The sequence below is a fragment of the Medicago sativa genome, chromosome 3 (assembly GCF_051527215.1).
Source record: "Medicago sativa cultivar Bolivia chromosome 3, Bolivia_mono, whole genome shotgun sequence".
NCBI lineage: Eukaryota > Viridiplantae > Streptophyta > Magnoliopsida > Fabales > Fabaceae > Medicago > Medicago sativa.
In genome coordinates, this window is record NC_140751.1 from 80,708,167 (window position 1) to 80,733,067 (window position 24,901).

Genomic DNA, 24,901 nt, shown 5'->3' on the forward strand with positions numbered 1-24,901 from the left:
TGCTAAGCATTGCAGGGCATGAGGCCTCAACTTTAAATGTGAATGGCTAAGCATTCCAGGGCATAAGCCCTCAACTTTAATGATGATGCATGGACTCAACGACAATGCAACGACGACCAACAACTTCAACGACATCGACAACAACTTACAACTTTAATGACAACGACGACAACAGCGGCAACGGCAACAACAACGACTTCGCATCATAATCCCATAATTCATCAATCATAAACAACATCATATAACATCGTATTTAAACATCAACAATTCATCATGCATCTTTGTAAAAACATAATAAATTATCCACAGCATATTTCCATGTCAAACCAAGACTGCTAGAAAGATATCATAATTATCAACAACTTTCATGTTTATACCAAAGACCAATTCAAAACAGAAACGTGTGAAACAGACGCAAAAACATGAAACAAAAAATGCTGTCACTATGCAATTTCGCTAAGACCTCCTTGGAATATTTTCATCATAAATCAAAAAGCAAAAATCATTTTCAAGTCAAATCAAAGCCACTAGAAAGCTAACAAAATCATCCAAAACTTTCATGTTTACACCAAAGGCCAATTCAAAACAGAAACATGTGAAAAAAACGCAAAAACATGAAACAGATAATGTTGTCACAGTGCAATTTTGCTGTGACCTACGTGCAGTAATTTGACCATAACTCAAGTTTTATGGGGAATTAGTCACTTTAGTCCCTGAATCGGAAGGGATTCGTCACTTTAGTCCCTGAATGCAGATAAATTGCAAAATAGTCCCTGAATGTAGACTTTGTTAGTCAATTTAGTCCCTAAATGCAAACTTCGTTAGTCAATTTAGTCTCTGAATGTAGACTCTGTTAGTCACTTTAGTCCCTGAAATTGACCATGCAAGGACTGCTTTGCAATTTCTCTTCATTCAGGGACTAAAGTGACGAATCCTCTCCCATTCAGAGATTAAAGTGACTAATTCCCCCAAGTTTTATATATCATTTTGGAGTCAAACCAACAACATTAGAAAGGTAACATACATACCTACAACTTTCGTGTTTACACCTAAGACCAATTCTGCACCTATCAATACCAGTTTTTATTTCAAAATTCGGGGAAGAGATGAAAAAAATCAGAAAAAGCAACTTATATTATTCAAACTTCACATTCATTCAAAATCAATACAATCAACAACAACAACTCAACATAATTCATACCCAATTCATAATATGACATTGACAACCACAACTCATAATCATGAATACAACCACAAATCAACAACAACATAACATAAATCATCAATTGAGCCTAATTCATCAAGTATCCAAATACATATACCAAGTGTAACACCCCATTTTCCCAACATAAAAATTTCACATAAATCAGAGTATTTAATTCATAAAAGGGATGTCACATACTGCTTGAAAGTCATAAGATAGATAATAATAATTATCCTTCAAAATTTAACATCATAAAATCTGAAACTACGCAGCGGAAATAGTTCAACATGATAAAAGTCTTGGCACGCAGGCCTTATTAGGAAATCTCATAAACTTTGGTTCAACATTTATTCATAAATAATTATCCTTCAAAATTTAACATCATAAAATCTGAAACTACGCAGCGGAAATAGTTCAACATGATAAAAGTCTTGGCACGCAGGCCTTATTAGGAAATCTCATAAACTTTGGTTCAACATTTATTCATAAAAAGACATGTAAGGAATAGATAAGAAAGCAAGCCCCATCCCGTTACGTATCAGAGCACCTAGACACAATGAGGAGTCCACTCACGAACGCCTCTAGTCTTTGTTACCTGCAAGTTACCCATACGAAGGGCAACATTTTCAAGCAGAAGGGGTGAGATTTCACAGTCAATAAATTAAGCATATAATTCATCAAAATGCATTTAACAACATAAAACATAATTAACATATCAAACATTTATCACTTAGCATCATATCAACTCATAAACAAACATCATCATTAGAGCATCATAAACATCAATAACAATAATCATTTATCATCTTATAATCATCATAAGACATCATGTTCAACTTAGCACTTGACTCGACCACACGACTCAGCTTGACAATGCGACTCTTAACAACTTAACAACTTAAACCATCGTGAAACTTCTTGATATGCAAATGCATGTGGTACCATTCAACAACATATATGAGCGTAATTAGGCTCTTCATCAAGTGAGCATAAAGCTGCCGGGTTTAAAGCCCCCAACGTAATTTGAGCATAAAGCCGCCGGGCCTAAAGCCCCCAACGTAATTTGAGCATAAAGTTGTCGGGCCTAAAGCCCCCATCTTTAATGAGTATGCAATGGACTCAATCTTCCTACAACTTAGACAACAACGTGAACATCTTAAACAATCTCATAATCATGGACAACTTCTTAATTCTTACAACCTAGACCGACTCATGCAATTTTAAGACTTTAAAGGTCAGCAGCAATGAACAGCAACATATTTACAACATATAACAGTGCTGGGATGTCTCAACATCATTTAAGGAATGAATTACATCAACATAAATATCATAAAACATCATAACATTGTTCATGCAACATTACTACTCATCTCAGTCCTATAAACAGACTTCTGTAACATCTGGAAACATCCTAAACAACCCTCATTCTTACTTCCAAGATCAACTCAGGACTACATGTGCGAAAGGATCGCATCGGAACAATGTTGGGCCACTAACAGCCTAACTCGCAGTGGCGAGTACCTGGTTCAGCTCGCAGTGGCGAGCGATCTTACTCGCAGTTGCGAGTGATTGGGTTCCTAGCTCGCAGTTGCGAGTGTCACTGCTCGCAGTTGCGAGCGATGAATGTCAGTACGGCCAGAAACCTAAAAATCACAACTTTTCATCTATCCTCGTAGTTCTTTCATCCAAATAGCATCTAATTATCGCCCTAGGTAATATCCGTGGTCTGTACACATGTTTTGCATCAATCTAACATCTTTTCATGGTTCAATCATCAAAATCGATCATAACCTAAATTCCCAATTCTCACAAAATCTCAACCTAATCATGTTAAATTCATTCTACAGAATTATACCCTTGATAATATTGAAAGTTAGTCTCACCCTTACCTGGTTATTGCAGGAAAATCGCAGCCCTCCTCTTGTTCTCCTCTTGTTCTGACTTTTCTCCCTTTTTCTCCAAAAACGCACGTACTATATTTCTAACTTATGTCTGCCCTATTTATCTTTCCACATTACCCTACTCACCGCTAAACTTACTCATCTCACCTCACAGTCCAACTTCTAATATTTTTATTTTATTTTCATATCTTATTTTATTTAATAATAAAATAAGTCTTAACACCTCACAACATCTCAAAAAATCATAACATCGCATATATCACATAATTTTCATATAAATCATATATCTCTCATAAAATCACGTAAACCTCATAAATCACTTAAATTCATAAATCATATAAATATATATAAATATATTTCTAAATAATTAAATAATTTACGACGGGCGTTACACCAAGAGCATGCAATTTAATCAATAACAATTCATTTATCAACAAATTAACATATCCAAACATATCACTACAACTAGAGCACAAATTTCATCAATTAAATTGCAATTCAAAACCTAACTTCTTTTCAAACCCTAACTTCTCTAATCATCAAAATAAAACAACAACAAACATGTTAAACCCTATTTCAGAACCATATACTCATGATTAAAGAAGGTTAGTCCCACCCTTACCTTAGATTGATTGGTTGCAAGTGTTCTAAGACTTTCTCTTCTCTGACTCTTCTCTTCTCCAGGTTTCTCCTCTTTCTCTAGGTTTCTCCTCTTTCTCCAAAACAGTTTTGCACGTAATATAATTTTCTAACTCTAGCTCTCCTTTTTATATAAACCTTAATCTATTTATTTTATCTCAATTCCAATTCTGCCCCAAAACCTCATTATTCTAAATAATTATATTTCTCCACTAAATATATTTTTCCACTAAATATATTCTTCCACTAAATATATTCTTCCAATATATAAAATATGGGCTACTAATAAATATAAACACACAACAAATATATCACTCATCAAATAAATTTAATTATATTATAAAAGAAACGACTCTAAACTCAAACAAATAAATAAACAAGTAATAAAAATAGGGTGTTAAAACCTCCTTATTTTCCAACCTCGAGAGGTGATCCACCACTACGTTCTCTGCTCACCTTTTATCTCGGATTTCCAAGTCAAACTCTTGCAATAAGAGTATCCATCCTAACAACGGGGGTTTTGAATCCACTTTAGTCGACAAATATTTAATGGTCGCAAGATATGTAAAAACAACAATAACCTTGGAACTAATTAGATAAGATCGAAAGTTTTCCAAGGCAAATATCACCACAAGCAATCCATTTTTATTTGTGGAATAATTGACTTGATTTTCATTTCAAACATTGCTTGTGCAATAAATGGCATGAAAAAATTTCTCATTGCATTGGCGTAAAACTGCTCCAACCGCGCAATAACTTGCATCACACATAAGTTCGAATGGCAAGTCCCAATTCGGTGCGACAATTACGGGCGAAGTGACCAAATTATTTTTAATACAGAAAACGATCATAAACATTCAGCGTAACAATAAAATCATTCTCTCTGACCAAAAAGATTACACAAGATTTTGCAATTTTTAAAAAATCTTTTATAAACCACGAGTGTTCAAGAAACTTGTTACCGCTTTCACGTTCCATTGATAGGAGGGGGTCATTCAGACGTGCATCCCCTTTAGTTGCTTTTAAGTCAAACCCTCGCTGACAACAATACATGTGGAGACGATAAGTTAGCTACCAACTTATTATTTATGGTAAATTACATCAGGGGTCCTTTAAGTTTGAGGTTTGTAACAGATTAGTCTTTTAAGTTATGTTGGTCACACATAAGTCCTTTAGGTTTGTAAAAGATTGATTCTTTAAGTTATCTTGATCTCACATAAGTCCTTTTAAGTTTATAAATATTTTCAATTAGTCTTTCTGTTAACCAAACATTACAAAAACGATGATGTGACATAATGACTAAGTTGAAAACGTTTACAAAGTTAAAGAACTCACGTGTGACTAAAATTAAATGACTACTCCTGTTAAAAACTTAAAAACGTAATTGACCAATATAACATTAATCTATTACGAAGTTCAAAGTTAAACAACCGTCGTAATTTAGAATATTATTTTTGTCATAATATTCATATTCCATCGAATCCGTTAAATAGGAGAAGTGCGTGCGTGCGTACTTGACTACTTTTGGTACCCAGGGTTTTTGTGTTACTTCGGCCTCGGCGCGGGGTGGAGTGAGAAAATGCAAGCTGTAATGAAGCAGAAACTGAAACTTCTCTACAATTCCAACTTCAAATCTCTCTTTACACTCTCATCATTCAAATTTCATTCTTATTCCTCTCCGCTAAACTCACTACCACATTCTTCCACTTCCGTTTCCTCCGCCACCAACTCCTTCACCACTCCATGGTCCACCATTCAACGACGTGGAAACAAAATCGTTGGTTCTGATGTACGCATCATCTTCACCTTCATCTTTCACCGTTTTTAAATCTTTGCCGATTCTTATACTTTTTCACATTTTTCACTGCAGATCAGAGTCGGAAAAAAGATCGGAAAACAAGGTTACTTTGCTTTTTCTATTATCATTCAATTGAAATTTAGCATCTGATTGTTCATTTCATCAATTGTTATTTTCTTCTTACTCACAAATTTATGGCTTAATTCCAGGGCGCATTTACGAGGTAATGATTCATTTCTTGATCGAGTTGTTATCAGTTTCTATTCATTCATTCAATGTTTTTATCGAAAGTCTTATTCTTTTATTGTGAACTTGTTCAGGTTCTTAAAGTAGAGCATTCTCATGAAGGACGAGGAAAAGCCACACTCAAGGTTTTTTTTTCTATTCAAGATTTTACATGTTCCCAATCATTATTTATCAGCTCACAGATGTTATCTGCTGCCTGTTTGGATTGACTTATCATGATAAGTGTTTATGTATAAGCACATAAGCTATTTCTATAGCAAAAGATAAAATAAAGTTTAATTGTTTTTGTATATGCTATAAGTTGTTTTTATGAACTATATTAGAGAACTAAGAACTTATGACAATAAGCTGAAAAAAACTTTTGAAAATTGTCATAAGCTGTTTTCTTAAGTTCTCCTATACAGTCTCACAAAACTTATGTCAGTAGATAAGCTCAAACAAGCTAATCCAAAAACAGCCTTTATTTGAGGTTATCTACTGACATAAACACCTGTTTTCAGCTCTCTACAAAATAGCTTATGAAAATAGTTTATAGCTTATATGAAAATAATTTAATTTAACTTTATCTTTTGTTATAAAAATAGCTTATCATAAGCGCTAAGTTGCAAATTAAGCCGTATATTCAAATGGGGCCTTGGTTTTTCATCTATTACTATTAGGGTTTGAAATGTAATGCTGTGATGTGTGCATAAATGTACATTGTCTTTAATAGAGAACTGGCCAAGTGAATACTGAATATTAACGTGCAAGTTATATTTTAAAAGAATTATTACTATTTTATATATTTACGATGGCTTTTATTTGACCTACGGAGAGGCCTTTTTGCCATAAATTTAAAGGAAAAATGTATTTTCTGCATTCTATTTCAGGTAAAATACTTGGAGGGGCACGACCTCTCATGTTTTAAACTATTTCATTTTTTCACTAACATATTTGGTTATTGTGTGTGTGTGTGTGTGTGTGTGTTGTAACAAGACACTGACTTGGTATTTTGGCCATTTGCTCTCTGAGTCTTTGACTTTATATCATTGGTAATTGCTCTCTCTATCGGTAAATCTGTGCCTTCGGCACTGCATACTTGACAAATAGAACCAACTTCTTGTTGCAAAATACGGCATGCTAGATTTTGTAATCCACCTCTCCCTTTGGTAGGAAAGTTTTAATTGTAGATTGCTAGATTTGCTTGCTTGACCGAAATGGCGAAATGTTAGAGATGTATTTTTGTAACACATGATTGATAGGAAAACAGTTTTCCATGAAGCAGTCTCATTGAAGGATTAGGATCAACTAATAACTGATGAATACGCGATTTTTCGTACCTTTAACATAGATGTTGATACATGATCTCAAAGGATCATATTGTTTAATTTGATCAAGTAATGATTTTTTTTCAGAGTGTTGATTTAGGTTTTATTCTAACTTACCAGTCTTATTTGTGTTTAACATGGTATTATCCAAAAATAGGCTTTGTGATATTTGGACAGTGGCATTTGTCAATCCATTTTAATTTGCCAACTGTGGAACGACCAATGATTAAATGCAATCTCATTTTGCTTGGTTTGTCCAACTGCCTATGCATATTTATGCTATTGGTATTGGATATAGTTGTTTATTGTAACTTATAACTTGTAGACTCTCAACTCCATGCATAACTGACAATTGTAGCTCTTTCTGATGATAGGTGGAACTTCTTGACATTATCCAGGGAACCAAGGTATCGCAAAGAATTGCCACTGATGAGGAGTTCGAAAGTATGTCCCTGTATTCATATACAAATTTATCAGCAGAGCAGCATAACATCATGTATTTTGTTTGTCGGTGTCAAGATTTTTTATTTAGTTGTTGATAATATGGTCAGGATTCTTTAATTTGTTTATGTTGAGTCATTCTTCCTAGGGAAACAAAAAACAGAAGGACATATTATTGGGTCACTAATAGTTAGTTAGAATAGTAATGAAGTGAAGTGGTTGGGCAGTTAAGACTGATGGGTTTAGAAATTTAGATTAAATAAAAGGAGAGGGGGGAAGAAAGGATGGTAGATTTGTTAGTTTGTTAAACAAAGTAGGGTATTGGTTGTAAAATGGAAAGCCTTTTACCGAGTGGGAAACCCTTGAAAGTTGAAAGTATTCCCCTCTTTATTCTTTGTCTGTGATTCGGTCATTCAATACATAAGTGTTTTTTCTGTCTGTTTTGGTGTGTTCAAATGAAATCTTTCGCAAAAAATATTTTGGACTTTGTTTTGGGGTTTGTAACAGCTTGTGTCTCCGCTCTCTGGATACATATTCTACAATTACATCTTTTAATTTGAATGATAAGATTTGGGACAATTTGTTCTCTTTCTGATTAGTGGCATGCTAGGACATTTCACACCTGCTGAGAGCTGACCAGTATCCTTTTCCGTGCTTACAATTCTTAAATTGTTGCAGAAGCCTATATTCAGGAAAAGAATTTCATGTACATGTGCACGGATCAAGATGGTACTGTAGTATTAATGGAGTGAGTTCCTACATCTTTCATCCTGTTTCGCTGTCGGTATGTCATTCTATGCTGTTGCGTACAAGAAACTCTTGGGGAGCATAGCTATTTAACGCGGTTTCTCCATTTATTTTTGCTCAGCACTGATACGTTGGATCAAATTGAAGTTTCCAAAGAGTTGTTTGGCAAGAATTGTTTGTACATACAAGGTGTGTTAAATTTTACCCTTGATCACTATTCTTTTGCTGTTAAAATTAAGAATCTTTAGAGATTCCTATCATCTATTATATGGAAAATTAAGACATTTTCAACTGCACTTAATGGTCATACTCAGCATCCTTATCCCAATAAACTACTAGCTCGTTACCAATCATTTTCTAGTTTTGTCATCAATTCTGATATTGTTATTGCTATGTGTTACTGTGAATTCCCTACATAATCAATGTCATGACTGGTGCCCGAGTATTTCCCTGAATTTTCATTTCTACTTAACCTTTCTCATTTGTAGTTTACTCTAGCTGATTAGGTGGTCAGTGTTGTATCTCCTTCTCATAGCTGCTTAAGTCTAAGTATCTTCTCTGTGGGTTTATTTATCTGATGCATTCATGACTGTTGTTGCGTAACAATTCAAGCTTTATTATAGTCAGTATAGCGTTCTCTTCTGTTATGTATATGGTGTCATTCTGCATTTGTAGCTTCTCTCTGTCATTCTGCACTTATGGGATAACCTGTTTTTTTGTCTTCAAGGCTTGTACCCCCCTCCGACCTTGTTCTACCTTCTTGCTGTGATTTTTCGTATGTTCATAAATATGATTAGCAAACTGTAATGTTATGTTTTATTTTACCCTCTGATAGTGATCGAGTAGCAAACTTTAATTTCATGAATATGATTAGTAATAGAAGTATTACTAATTAATTATTATATTGTTGCCCGGTTGACAGATGAAATGAAAGTTAAGGTACAATTTTACGATGACAAACCTATATCTGCAACAGTTCCAAAACGTGTAATATGTACTGTCAAGGAGGTGATTGCAGCCACTCCAAGGTACATATTTTTCTCCATTACTGGATATAGAAAAAACTACTTGATCTTGTACCTTTGCATTTCTTTTCCTTCCTCTTGTTGTGAATGCCTTTGAATATTTTTTGATGAAATATGCCAATGAATTGTCTTTAAGTTACAATCACTCTCTTATTAGTTAAAAAAATGTCACCTATTTTTGCGGGCTTATGTGCCCTCTCGTTAGGTCGTATTTGATATTATTAGAAATGTCTTTAACATCGTGGAAGAGTGAGCAAGAATAAAAGTTTCCTATGTTGATACAGGAGACCAACTATGTTTCCCAGTCATAGGACATTCCCAAGCATGCAGTTTTCGAATGATAGTTAAAAGTATCATCATCACCTTCATAGGTGGGACTTTTCTGTGGAAATGGAAAATTATAGGCTGTAAAGTTACGAATTCACTCACAGTTGCTGCCAAAGTTATAAACAGCACATTCATCAATTTTTAAAAAAAAAAAACAATTAGAAGTTGATTATATTATTGGCAATACCACTTTAACCAAACATTAGGATAAAACTTAGGATAAAACTTTTTAAGGAACAGAAAGAAAAAATTCCCAAAAAAGTTGAATGGCAGCCAAAATATATCATAAAATTTGGATCCCCTCATAAAGATATGCCCAAGGAGTGAAAGATTTCCTGCAGCACTAAACACCACCTTAATGAGGTCAGTGTAGCTTCTATTCCACAAATTTTGATGCCCAAAGAATAATATGATCGTGTGAGTGTTTTCTTCAATTTCACATCCTGTCAAGACTTGGGACAGTTAGGAAAGATAGTTTGACTTAGGATAAGAACAAAAATATCCAATAGATTTGAGAATAGGATAAGATCCAAATCATTTGATTCAGCCCTGAATCATGTTATTTCCTCCTTTGTATTTTTCCCTAATTGTAGTAGAGTGGTTGTTTCTGCAATCTCAGTATTAATCACATAATAATTACGATATTGTTTCTATCTTAATTACTTAATATTACTATAAACAAAATATTATTTACATAAATATTAACACTGCTTAACCAACTATGCTTTATATTCTAGCAATGTATGACTCTTGAGCAAAAAACAATATAATCTCTTCTCCAAAGTTACATTTTCCTTAAACAATTAGGATTAAGAGTCTAGTTTAATTATAACTCGCGTTAGAACGTTAGTGCTTTCTCTACTGGATCACACAAATATACAGAGGAGAATGTTATCCTCATTTTCTGCCAATTTCTATAAATTCCGAGATCTTCATTGATTATCGTGTTTGTAAAATCATTGTCCTGTGTCAAGAAACATTCCTTTCCTTTGGTTTCTTAGCCATGATCCTGACTAAAACTTGTGGCAGTCCTACATCATCCATTGTTATGTAATATGTGTAGTGATACCTTGCTGTCATTCACATTATCATATGTTATATTATGGTTCACAATGTCAACTGGAGCTGCAGTCTTCATCAATTTTGAGAACTGACTTGAAAGTTGAAGAGTCTTTTGTTGTCAACATTACTGTAGATCTCTACTTGGTGTAGGAGATGAAAATTTTGAAATCAAGAAAAGAGAACAGGCAGAGGAAGGAAGTTTTTTACCCACATTAGTCTGGTTGGAGATTTGCAATTGAGACAAACTCTTAAGACATTAAAGAAAACCTTGTACGTGGAAGGGCCGTCTAATTTCCCAATCTCTTCGATCTGATTGTTTGTTGGTAATGGTAACTCCGTTTAGACATCCATGAGCAAGTGATTGAATATAAGTTAAGAACTTTTTCCTATCCTAAAGTAAACTTATGGGAAAGGAATTGTCCTTAAAGATAGTAAAGTAGCTGCTTTGCAGTGCATGAACAAGTTTCCCACTGTTGTAGAGCTTGACTGAGTTGTACATAACATACTTTTCATGCGAGAGAGAAATCTGAGACACAAAACCTTTGAATCTGTATCTAGTCATTAATATTTGACCTACTAAGTAATGCTGTCCAAATGATTAGATTAGAGAGTAGTACTTAAATTGTTTGCGTTCTTACCCCATATTCCTAGTTATATATATTAAACTTTAAAGTCTCACACTTGTGATATTTCTTCACATGTGTAGTTCTCAATTTGTGTGAGGATGCTGGTTATTTTTTAAGTGTCCGACTAATTTTATGTTTCTGCATCAATAGAATTTTGCTTACTATCAGTTTGAATCTAACAAATGTTAAACATAGCATGATAGCAAAGACGAAGTCAATTTCTGAGATGGAGTATAACAGTATCTCTATAATTTCCATTCAATTTAATTATGTACTGATTTTTTCCTTCCTTTTTGTTTTAAGGAATAAAAAGGTAACACTGGACAATGGCCCTACAATCGAAGTAAGTCAAATGATTATTTCATTTTTCCTTCTTTGTTTATTCAGTAGCATAAGTAATTGGTAAAAAAATGACTTAGATGTGCAACTAATCATGGAAATCTTATTGTTATGTCATGCAAAAGTTACGATTATTTGAGACTTTTTTTTTCTTTTCAAAAGTCGGAGACTGTAGCAGTTTCTTGCATGATACTTATTACACACGGGATCAGTTTAGCGTCTTCTTAAAAATGAGACGAATATAATTTGAGGAGTTTAATATGCGAAATTATAAAAATCCAATCCCTGAAATTTTACCCTCATTTTAGGGGGATACCTAACTAAATCTTAATGGAATATGATTAATTAAGATGTCTATAACTATTTTCTTTCAAATATATATCCTGTATTGTATCCATGATATAATTTTGGCAAAATTCTAAAATTGTGTCAATCAATAAGAATATGCATTAGTTATTTATAACTATATTATTATCCCCTCAATAATGCAATGAACAACATTGGACCAGCATTTTTTAAGCCCAGGAGGTTTATGTATTCTGCTACTGATTGTTATCTAACCATCTGACCCAAGGCTGAAAAGTTCCCTGCCTGGAGTTGAATTATAATTTTCTGGAAAAAACATTTACAGGATGGTAGTGAGTCCACCTGATAAGTATGCGATGTGTTTGGCTCGTCTTGGGCTTTGAATGATATCATGTAATGCGAAGAGGAAAATGAGAGACACATAACGAAATCTATTCGTCGCAGTGTTGGAACTCTGAACTATATAGAGCACCAGGAGGCTCTATCATATACACAATGAAATAATTATAAGAAACTCAAAATATCATAATCGATGTACTTGCAAGATATTATTCACATATTTACAATATTCACATGTGTTTCAACAAAATCAACATGACTAGCGAATTAATTTTTAAAAGATAATATGGTGGTATCTCTGTTATAAATTCTTTCCCTTTGACTTAAAATAAATCGATTCAATATCTGTTGTTGGTAAGGCCTAGTGCTTATGTCTTGTTTGTCCATATGATCAACATCTTCCAGGTCCCCCCTCACATTGTAGCCGGTGATGCCATTCTTGTTAATACAGAGGACGACTGCTACATTGAAAGGTTAGTTGGTCTACTAAAAGTCAAAGCATTTGATGATAAAACTTATGATATTTGCTATTTTATTAAGCATTAAGCCACTCTTGTATTTGTGAGATTGATTATTGTTCCCCTTTATTAAGGAGGATATTCTTTCCCACAACTTTTGTATTCCATTCTTTTATGGCTTCTCAAGAAAACTGCAGTAGCTAGATTTTTTTAACTGTGATTTGACATGGAATCATGATTGTCATTTTTACGTAAGTGTGAAAGCAAATTATTAATTATAGCACGTGTAAGTTGTTTCTCTTGCTATGTCCTTCTCTTTAGCAATGTGGAAAGTTCTGAGAAGGAACATAATCTGTAACAACCCCATCCGTTTTCTGGCGTGTTCAGTATCATCCCTATCAGTCATCACCAACATTATAACATTATAAACCAAATCCTACGAGCTCGCTCTCACGGGATGACCACTGTACATTTGCTTTTCATATCATGCAGATGGAAAATTTAACTATTGGAAATGAAAAACATCTGCGAGGTTACCGAAAAAAATAATACTAGCTACTGTATCAAATTCTCTGCTATAAAATGCTTTCTCGTTCTTTCTCATGTTGGTCCTGTATGTTGAGGATGGGCAAGGAATTTATCCCCTTGGTCTCTATTACTGTAGGCTCTGGTGGCATGCTGTTATCGGTTGAATTTATGAAATATATGATACTACATGATTTAGTGTATTTTCATGTTAATAGCAAGGCTGTTTTAACTTTTATCTCTTCATTCTCAGGGCTAAGGCATAGGGTGTGTTCAGCCAGAATTTGAGCAGACTGTGTGACACAAACATCCGTTTTATTATGCTCATGAATTTTGAACCAGATACAACCTATGCTATCCTTTCCCCCTCCCCTGTATCTCTAGGTAATAAGCCTTTCCTTTATGTCCCAATCGATGATTTTAATGTATCCGTGGGCAATGAATTTAGGTTTAGTTGTGATATCTGAATTTTATGTATATCTTGGTTCAGTTTATGTACGTCATAGAGAAGCATTGGAAAATTATTTCACTTCTTGAAGTTTTAAAAAAAAGTCATCGGTTCCACTGAGTTTACTCATTGGTGTTTGGGATCCGGGGCAAGATACTTTGATTGTCAACTGCAAGAGATGTTTTCAATCCTTGTCTTCAATTTCTTGTGAACGTCATCTTTTATCAACTTATAGATAGATGACTTATTTGGGTGTGACAGCAAATTTGTTATTTTACGTCATTAAATGAAAGTATGAAAATAAAGTAAGCGGTGCCAATATATAATGGGTCGAATCAGTGTAGTGGTCCCCGCTATAGGATATGCAAAAGTGGAACAATTTAGCGGCCGCTGCACGGAATGAGATAATTTTGTCTCCATTAAAGGCCCTTACAAGATGTTAGAGCTTTAAAAAATGTTAAGAGGTTTATCCCTAAAAAAAAAAAAATGTTGGAGCATTAATATAACAAAAAAAAAGATGTTAGAGCTTTAAAAAAAAATTTAAGAGGTTTATCCCTTAAAAAAAGAATTAGTTCCTCTAAAAAAAAGTTACAATTAGTTGTTAAGTTTTTATACGTATGACATAACTACATTATGGTTGCGTTTGTTTCAGCTTTTAAAAAAATAGATTTTATGATAAAAGAATCTAGAGATTTTTTTTTAGAGATTTTAAAAAAAATCTGAAGTTATTTGTGTTTGTCTACTATCCATAAAAATCCATTTTTTTTAGAAAAATGAGTTCTAACATGCACATGTGTTATCTCCTTGTTGTTGAAAAAAAAATAGATTTTGAGAAAAGTTAATCCTAATAGCTTTTCATTTTAGGGTCAAAATAGATTTTTTTTTATAAGGGAAAAAAAAATCTGAAACAAACGGGCCCATTATAGAAGTTACAAAATGATTCTGCCAATGTCATTATGAATCCAAACATCATTATAAGGTTTTAAAATAACCAACATCATTATAAGGTTTTAAAATAACCATCATCCTATTTAATTATATTTTGCTAGTGTTTTTAAAGTTGAACGCTTTGTGAGATTGAAAACATTAAACGAAATATGTTTGCATGATATAGAGTTTAGAAATTGTTTTACCTTAATTTTCAGAACAAAAGGATTTATTTAAATTTTTAGAGTTAAAATCTATCGCATTAGTCACGATATTTCAGTGGTGTTGGTAATGGTTGGTGTTGGGTGGTGGTGATGATCGTGAAGGGTGTCTTGCGGTGGTTAGAGAGGATGCTACATGGTAATTTTTTTTATAAGCAAAAACTATTCAAACCGACTACAAGAGATACTCCAACTCGATTCATCAACAAGAAAGTTCAGACGACATGTATAGTATACCACTTGGGAAGTTTATACCCCATCCTTTACAAACAAACCATCCCTAAGATATGGCTTTTATATAGTTACAATTATAATAGTACTCCCTCCGTTTTTTAATATAAGCAAAATTGACTTTTTAGGTTCATTCATTTAATGATGTATGTGGTTAATAATATGGAACACATACACCATTGAATGAATGAACCTAAAAAGTCAATTTTGCTTATATTAAAAAACGGAGGGAGTATTTGTAAAAGGTTGGTTATATTATTGAACTTGAACGTACGACCTTTTAGGGACATGACATTGTTATGTATTTTGTGCTGATAATAACTATGTTCATGTAGGCTCAACCCACTACCCCCCTCTGAATAATACAAGGGCCAAATTTATTCATGAAATTATACCTTGGCAAACACTGCTACAAATTTTGTCAGGTAGTGAGTTTATATGGTCCCAAAAGATCAGTGTAATGCCTGCAGAAATTTAACAAGAAGCAAATCAAAACAAGTAAACAACTGGCATAATTCATACATGCTGATTATTAAATTACTTTTCCTCCCGAATTAAATTACTTTTTTGTCAGTAAGCAGTTCAAATTTGTAGGAAGTTGTAGGAACTAGGAACTAGCAAGTACAGTAAATAAAAGCCACCTCAAAAAGAAATTAAACAAATTCAACCGGGGCCCTACAAAGGAAGAACAGTACTAATTACCAAATGACAATTTTTCTTCTTCTTCTTCTTCTTCCAGTTTTGGAACGTGCCATTGATTTATTTCGTTGTTTAAAAAGGAAATGCTAACAATGTTTCTAAGATCTATTTAAGAAAATAAATATAGTAAAAGTATTGTTGTATCATCAAACTCAAGTATGAATGTAACCAAAAAATAAAACTCAAGTATGAAAGAGGCTCTTTATGATACATTTTTTCTGTTTCTTTAACTAATGTCTAAAAAACCGATGCAAATATATTGAGATATTATTAAATGAGTTTTTTTTATTATATGCAAATTTATACATGTTAAAAAATTTAAAATGGTAGATTTGTCTTAGAACTTGTAATTTTATATTAAATATATAGTTTTTAAATAAATAATTAATGTTTTTTAATAAAAATTATTATTTTTAATTGTTTTAACATGTGCACTATTACACATGTTAGACAAACTTTTATTAAAAATAAGGGAAAATTCCAAGAAGTGCGTCCTGGGGCACTTGTTTGAAAGTCTAAAGATTGTTTCTTTTTTTTTTTTTCTTTTTTTTTTTTAAGAAAAACCAATACCCGGGTTGATTAGCTGTACTCTAAACTCTCACACCAAATCCAATTAAATGCACCGTGTATGACTGACTGTATGTGATAAACAACTAATAAATAATAGTTTATCTAATAAATAATAGACTTCAAAGTTGCTAAAGCCACCCATGCAGTCCAGAGCTAGCCACTCAATTTATTTATATTTACCGAACTTTTAAAATTTAAAATTATATTAATACATTAAATATTTTGTAGTACTCCTTCCATCCTAAAATTAGTGAATTATTTGATTATTTTGCACATATTAAAAAAATGTATAAGTGAAAGATCGAAAAAAATGGTTTTGAATGTCCTTGATAAGTATTGATGCATTCATCATTATCATATTTTTTTTTACGAATAAATGTAAGGTGGAATATTAATTAAAATGCATAATTTGAAAAAAATAATCAACGTTGCATTCATGATATTATTTTTTTACAAATGAGTCACTTATTTTGGAACGGAGAGAGTATATTTTTCAAACAATGTTTGATCAATTTATTTTTAGAAAATGTTTGATCAATGTTAACCATAATTTTAATAATAAGTTTTAGAGAATTAAAATTATTATTTTTTAAATGTATAAGATTTCATATTTTCTAACTTTCTTAAATGTCATGATAGTTTATTTTGGTTTTATTTTTTAGAGGAGGCAAAATTGATAAATTATTATTTTTTAAATGTATAAGATTTCATATTTTCTAACTTTCTTAAATATCATGATAGTTTATTTTGGTTTTATTTTTTGGAGGAGGAAAAATTGATTCTAGATATAAACCTTAAAGTTGATTTTGCCATATTAGATTTCTCCAAATTATAATTGCGTTTGTCTTCAAAATTGATTATACTTGAAGTTAAAATTGTAACTTCTAATTTTAAAATTGACTTTTTACACTTAAATTTATTGTTTAATTTACTTTTACATAAATGTATTATAACATAAATCACTTTATCTCTAATTCAATTTTCACCACAATCAATTATACATATCAACTTGTTCGATATCAATTTTTCTCTAACCAAATATGCTTAATCTAGTTGATATGTTAATGATAAAATAAAAGTACTAAAAGAGTGACCTGTATTATTTTATTTTTAAGGGAAATGTTAACCAGTGCCCCCGGGGCACTGGTTAAGACCTTTAAATAGTAACTTATCATGAAAATATGTGTAATCAATGCATCGGAAATTGAAACATTTGACTTTATTATAAAATAATTTCTTCTTTTAGAATCCTTAAAGAGTATCCTGGGGGCACTCGTTAACAAGACCCTATTTTTAAAGGGTGTCTTGGCTACAGAGTCAGTGTCAATACTTTAGAGCATCCACAATGGTAGTTCCCTAACAAGGACTCCTTAAATGGACCCCACGTGACACATCACTTATTTATAATTTTTTAATAAAAGTACCTATTAAGGACTCAATGACTCCAATGACAATACACTAATAATGACTCCAATGAAAAGTACTTAAATATGTCTCACTATCTTTACATATTAAACAAAAATAATTTATCTATTACTCATTTTTACAAGTGGGACCAAGTAGTACACATTTTATTACTCCTTTATGCAAGTGGGACCAAGTAGTACACATTTTATTATTTTTTAAACGTGGGACCCGTTAGTTACCTAGGAGAGAGAGGGTCCTTATATAGTTGTCTGTTCCTTAACGGGGATCTATTTTTTCTTCCTCCAATGGAGGGTCCTTAACGGGGAGTGGTCCTTGTTAAGTAAGGACCCCCCATTGGAGATGCTCTTAGAGCATCTCCAATGGGGGGTCCTTACTTAACAAGGACCACTCCCCGTTAAGGACCCTCCATTGGAGGAAGAAAAATTGAGTCCCCGTTAAGAAACGGGCAACTATATAAGGACCCTCTCTCTCCTGGGTAACTAACGGGTCCCACGTTTAAAAAAGTAATAAAATGTGTACTACTTGGTCCCACTTGCATAAAGAAGTAATAAAATGTGTACTACTTGGTCCCACTTGTAAAAATGAGTAATAGATAAATTATTTTTGTTTAATATGTAAAGATAGTGGGACATATTTAAGTACTTTTCATTGGAGTCCTTATTAGTGTATTGTCATTGGAGTCATTGAGTCCTTAATAGGTACTTTTATTAAAAAATTATAAATAAGTGATGTGTCACGTGGGGTCCATTTAAGGAGTCCTTGTTAAGGAACTACCATTGTGGATGCTCTTAGTAAAATCAACTCCGTGATTGGATAGTTTGGCTGACAGTATAATGGCTTGTAGTATTAATCACCTGACATGCATGAAGCTGACGGAACACAAGCCGTTATTCTTCTCCGTAAGAAAGAACAAAAATGATATCGTCATGTAACGCAATATTTTGGTATTTCCTCTAAAAAAAGTTAGTTGTATTAATTAAACCTGTGAGTTATTACATATATTTTTCAATAATATATGTACAAACTGAAAGGTTTAATAAATACAACTAAGATAATTTCATAATCAACATTTCATCGTTGTTTAACTATGACCTAAAGTTTTCTTTTTGGTTAAAAGGCTAAACAAACAACAAAAACAAAAGGAAGGAGGTAAGAACAACAACTACTATCTTCGAATGAAAACTCGACCGCGTCGATCTTAAGGAGATTCAGAAGACCTTTCAGAAAAGATGAATAGAGAAAAAGATCATAATCTAAAAAGGTTTTAAATTTGGTCATGTAATCCGCATAATGATTTCTTTTATGAAGAGTATGATAAATTGAGACATTTCGTTGCACAATCAACTCTATATATCGTCTCGAGTTAATAATTAATACTCCCTCCGGTCCTTATTATAAAAAAAAGTTGACTTTTTAGGTTCATAGAATAATTAATGTATCTTATTGTAAATATAGACTAGATACATCACTTACACAGTGTACCAAAAAAAGCAATTGTTTCTTATAATAAGGACCGGAAATGAAATGTTGATTATGAAATTATCTTAGTTGTATTTATTAAACCTTTCAGTTTGTACATATATTATTGAAAAATATATGTACTAACTGAGAGATTTAATTAATACAACTAACTTTTTTTCAATGATGAAGCTATAATTTTTTTTCAAGGTGATGTATCATGTATGTGAGTATTTTTTCTTTTCTTTTCAGCTTTAAGTTGAATAGGTCGAGACAGGGCCGGTCATAGGATTTTTTGTGCTCTAGGCAAATCAATAAAGTTGTACCCTTTTAATTATTCGAATATCTTTTTTTTTTTTTTGCTGCAAAAGATTCATTGAAAATAAAGGTTTTCTAAAAACACATTTTCAAAAAAATTAATCAAAATAAGTTAAAAAAAATATTTATTTAATACTAACTACGTACTAAGTAAAATTAATAACTTTGATACCTTTTATAAAATGGTGTCCTAGACTGCCGTCCCTCCCGTCCTTCTTCAGGGCTACCTCTGGGTCGAGAATTCTAGATTCAATTCTCATAATTCAAACGTTTCTATCTACAAATAGGGGTTGTATTTATGTAAAGAAGAAGAAAGAAAAATAAAACAAATTTTGTAAAAGAAAAAGACAGGAATGTATAGGTGCGGCTGGTAGTGAGAGTGAGAGAGAGACGTGGATCTCAGGGTGGAGGGTTAGCGCGTGGGTGTTAGTGAATTGTTAGTTAAAGCAATATGAAATGAAAGTAAAATAGAATCTCTCTCCCGTATCGGGATAAGAGAGAGAAAGGGTGTAACTTACTGAACCCTATGCACTTACCTTACACAAATTGTACTTCCCAGTCTCTTTAATTTGCATATATTAAGCAAAAAAATCCATTCAGAAATTGATCGATGATGAATCCTTCTTCTTCAACAGATCAAGACAAATCAGAAACAACAAATTCAACTCCAAACAAAAAACAGAAGAAGATCAGTAACAGTACAACAACAACAACAACTACACCTTGTTGCAGTAAAGTAGGGTTGAAGAGAGGACCATGGACTGCAGAAGAAGATGAAATTTTATCAGAATATATTAAAAAAGAAGGTGAAGGTCGTTGGAGAACTCTCCCAAAACGTGCTGGTCTTCTCCGTTGCGGCAAAAGCTGTCGTCTCCGTTGGATGAATTATCTTCGCCCATCCGTCAAACGCGGTCAGATCGCTCCTGATGAAGAAGATCTCATCCTCCGCCTCCACCGTCTTCTCGGCAACAGGTATACCGTATATATACCAATTCCTCTTATATAGGGTTTCATTTTCATCAATATTTAGGGTTCCTTAATTTGTTACCCTTATTTTCATCAATTAAATTAAATTGATCGATCTAATCAAACAGTTAATTAATTGATTAATCAACAAATTAAAAGAATTAATATATGATTCAGGTGGTCATTGATAGCTGGGAGAATTCCAGGAAGAACTGATAATGAGATAAAAAATTATTGGAACACACATCTCAGCAAGAAACTTATTAACCAAGGGATTGATCCCAGAACTCATAAGCCTCTTAATAGTGTTAATACTCCTTTCTTTGCATCATCTTCTGCTCCTCTTTCTGATCATCATCAACATCATCCAATTACTACTAATTATACTATCACTAACAACCAATCTGATGATCCCTCTCATCATAATAATCATTATTCAACACAACAAGCTCAGGGTTGTGATAACTTAGTTAATGATGTTTCTGCAATGGATAATCATCATGTGCTTACCAACAACAACAGAGGGGATTATGGTGACAGTAGTAATAACAATTACGGCGGTGACGATGTGTTTACTTCATTTCTGGATTCATTGATCAACGACGATGCATTTGCTGCACACAGATCAGAGAATGATCCTTTGATCTCATCTGCTGCACCACCAGCTTTGTGGGAATCGCCGCTCATCATGTCTACTCATAATTTCACCCAAAACCAAGACGGGAAAGCTTCATGATGCATAACATTCTCATTTCTCTCAATAATATATACCTACTGAGATTTCATTATATATTATATTATTATTATAGATATATATGTAACATGTGTGTGTATTTTACATGCATTGTATTTTAATTGCACTTTAATCGCAGGTATACGTGTGTCGAATTCGGGGTTGTCATTTCATGCATGATTACATCTGCAGCTTGCTCTCTGGTTGATTTTTTATACATATATAATTAAAATCCAATTAAGTATTTTTATCAAAAAAATAAAAATAAAAAACCAATTAAATATTTACGCATGCTAATTTTCTTTACAAATTATTACACTCTCACACTTTGTTTTTTTATGCAAAGATCCACTCTGGATTCAGATGTTTTATACTGTATTTCTTCATGTATTGTTTTTATACTGGTGGATCATTTAATAAAGGGTGTACGTCAAAATATATCTTAAAAACATCTTTGAATGTATTTCTACAGCAGATATAATATATATATATATAATCTAAATGTTGGATGATAAATCAAGAGTTTGATAATGAAATACCGATTTCTTTTTTAAACAATAAATTGAATTATATTTACTATTTCCTCACATTTTAATATATAGTTTTTTATTAAAATTATTAAACCTTTAAGAATGTAGTGAAATATAGTCAAATATCTTTGTACAATCTATTTATACTATCAATATATAGTAACTAATTTAATAAATCAATATTTGTTGGAAAAAGAAAAGCACAAATTTATATATAAATCAAGAAAATCCACTTAAAGATGAAGTTCTTAATATTTGCTTTTGAAAAATGTTATTTTACGAAAGACATTGTATACATGTATTGTTTATCTCTTATTACCCGTTACCGCAATTCAAATGCATCCATTGCAACTAATCATGTATTTGAACCGTGCTCACTATTTAGCTAAGTTTGCATTTACTATATCATCGGGTTTTATTTGGATTGAAGAAACTCTTTTATGTATATTGATACGCTTTTGGCTTTCGATTTGATGCTCAACTCTTTTGATTGAATGAAATTGATTTTATCGTAAAAAAATGCATATGAACCGTATTATTAACCATATAGTTATTTTTTTTTTCCAAGGAAACCATATATAATGAATAAATGAATAATGGTGTTGTAAAAAAAAAGGAATAATATTGTCAAAATCTCATTGTATTCAAATTTAATATCTATCAACCAAACATAATTAACTACATATTTGAATTGTTTAAACAATGTAATAAAGTTCATGTGTATTTGTTAAAAGTGGCATACATTATTCAAAAAAAAAAAAGGGCATACATTGTCTCACAACAATAAAAATATTGATAGGGGTTTCGTCCCTATGAAAAGCAAAACAAAAATCTGTGAAACGTATACAGTCATCGCAAAATATTTGTGAGGGGTTAACCCAACAATTTGTTTGACCAACAATTTTTTTTTTGCCTTCACAATTCTTCAAGCAGTAGGTTTTTTTTACCAACAAGAATTGTTATACATATTTTTGGACACATTTTTTTGACAAAATATTTCTGGACACACTTGATACGACAGAATAGTCATTTTTTTTTTTTTTTTTATAATTAAGATGCATGGTAACAACACCATGTCAAAAACAGCCTGAGCATTTACGCATTATTTCTTAATTTACACTATAAGTACACACACACATATATGATCCTATCCGTACACAAAATTCTTAAATTTCTAATTATCGTGGGAGGATATTATGTTTACCTGATGATGATAACCGAAAGCAGCAAACGATTGTATCCGTGACAAGTCTTGTCCTTATAGAGAAGGATTCCTCGTTGCCTCGTGTATATTTGCTTTGATGATGGAGTGTAATATATTCATGTGCATAAAGGTCGCGACCTTTATGCACATAATTAAGTAGGGACTAAAAATGCTATTAAAATTAAGTAGGGACTAAACTTACAAGGTCGCTATTTTATAGGGACTAGAAACATAATTAACCCTACATTTAATGAGACTTCTAACTCATACTTGACATAAAAACACTACAAATAATCATTTGGTGAGCAAAATTATTGATTTGATCTGTGTTTCGTCCTTGATCATGGTTTTGACTAAATGTTGCACGAGGCTTGTGAGTTTTCCATTCAAATTAGTACACGTGTCCTTTAGTTGTGTGTGGTATTTCCAAGATTTTTTTGCGATCTCTTTGTTGGATGGTTTTCTGATTCAGTAAGTAGATAGAGACATGGTGCTTTGTGTTGGACACTAGCATTAACAATGTTTCTTGTTAGGAGGAATAGTTACATAGAGACCTTCTTCAATGTCTTCTTTTGGTTAAACTAGTTTCTCATGCAATTTCAAGTGTTGGTACAGAATGAGGGAAGGAAGTTTTTTTATTGAAGTGTACATACTCTGTTTTATGTGTAAAATATCATATTCTAGTAGAGTTGTGGGAGAGCTATATCCCAAATTGGTAACGAAACTAAATTAAAGAACCCAGATTGATTGGTTGCATTGGAGATGATGGTATGAAAAATAAACATATGCCATGTAAAGATATTCCAAGCTACATAATATTATATGGTATCTTTTTGTCAAAAAGAAGCTAAATTCAAAAACAAATAGATCATATCATGTTTTCGACCATCAGACAGATCACATCTCTATATAGTTTACAGTAGAAATGATATTTAAAATAAATTCAAGATATGTGATTCATAGGCACCAACTGTGTAAAGATTTTTTTATAATTGCAATCTATCATAATCGTTGGACCACTAAAATATTTCACTTTAACTATATCTACCTTACAAAGAGTGACATATAATATGGAAATGATATGTACCTTTCGTTCCTTTTGGCCTAACACATTCATTCTCAGGTCTCACACCAAACTCTGAAGTTCATAATCTCTGAAAAATTCAAAAACAATAAATATCTCACTATCTTAAAACTATTTCCAATCAAAACAAGTAGATGTATATATATAGGGCTCAATTAGGCAAAACTCCCAAGTAAAGTGGAACAACATGCCATTGAAATGAGGAATCAACAAAATACGATTACTTGCAAAAGATACATGTTTAATCATTAATCAGATGTCAAAACATTAAACAATTTCAGTTAAGTAGCAGAAAATAAGATTATACAATCATATATATACATGTATATTTATTTAACATAAGGAAGAAATGGTACCTGTATGTGGCTGCTTGAGACACAATGGTAGAGGCAGAGCAACGCCAAATCCGAATGTTCCCATCAATAGTTTTGAGTTGATGTAGTAATCTCAAAATGAGTAGATAATAAAACAAACAACAAAATATGAATGGGGTGTAATGTGTGTTTTGACCGTTAGATTTGGTAGTCTCAAACTAGGAAAGTAAGACTCATTCACTGAGGTAGTGACCAAGACCAACCAAACGTTCTTGGACCAACCAAGCCAACTTTTCTTTTGTAAAAAGAAATCAAAATTCCTCGACCAACCAAAACTAACTTTCCTTGTGATAGGGTCTATGAAATCATTGAAATGAACACTAAAATCAGAACTCACAAATCAGTAGTCCCAACATCCTTCTTTGCATACTAGTTACATGCGTATGATATCAATGATACAGGTACCATTTTGTTGATTAT

General features: G+C 32.4%; 1 protein-coding gene, 1 long non-coding RNA gene and 1 pseudogene across 3 annotated transcripts; 2 read left to right on the forward strand and 1 right to left on the reverse strand.

Moving 5' to 3' along the window:
• The first annotated feature begins 5,234 nt into the window (after positions 1-5,234).
• Positions 5,235-13,926, forward strand: LOC146940750 (elongation factor P (EF-P) family protein). The gene is made up of 11 exons (XM_085754473.1): positions 5,235-5,533; positions 5,615-5,645; positions 5,752-5,765; positions 5,863-5,913; positions 7,470-7,539; positions 8,215-8,284; positions 8,405-8,472; positions 9,206-9,311; positions 11,627-11,666; positions 12,713-12,780; positions 13,544-13,926. Exons 1-11 carry the CDS (start codon positions 5,324-5,326, stop codon positions 13,554-13,556), a joined length of 741 nt encoding a protein of 246 aa, XP_085610599.1. The 5' UTR covers positions 5,235-5,323; the 3' UTR covers positions 13,557-13,926.
• A 1,428-nt stretch (positions 13,927-15,354) lies between these two features.
• LOC146940751 (uncharacterized) lies at positions 15,355-24,894 on the reverse strand. The gene is made up of 3 exons (XR_015032148.1): positions 24,464-24,894; positions 24,111-24,177; positions 15,355-15,581 (listed from the first exon to the last, which is right to left on the reverse strand). It is a non-coding gene; the product is annotated as an uncharacterized LOC146940751 (long non-coding RNA).
• Positions 19,966-21,444, forward strand: LOC146940752 (uncharacterized; annotated as a pseudogene). The gene is made up of 2 exons (XR_015032146.1): positions 19,966-20,562; positions 20,734-21,444. The product of XR_015032146.1 is annotated as an uncharacterized LOC146940752 (transcript).
• Positions 24,895-24,901: the final 7 nt, after the last annotated feature.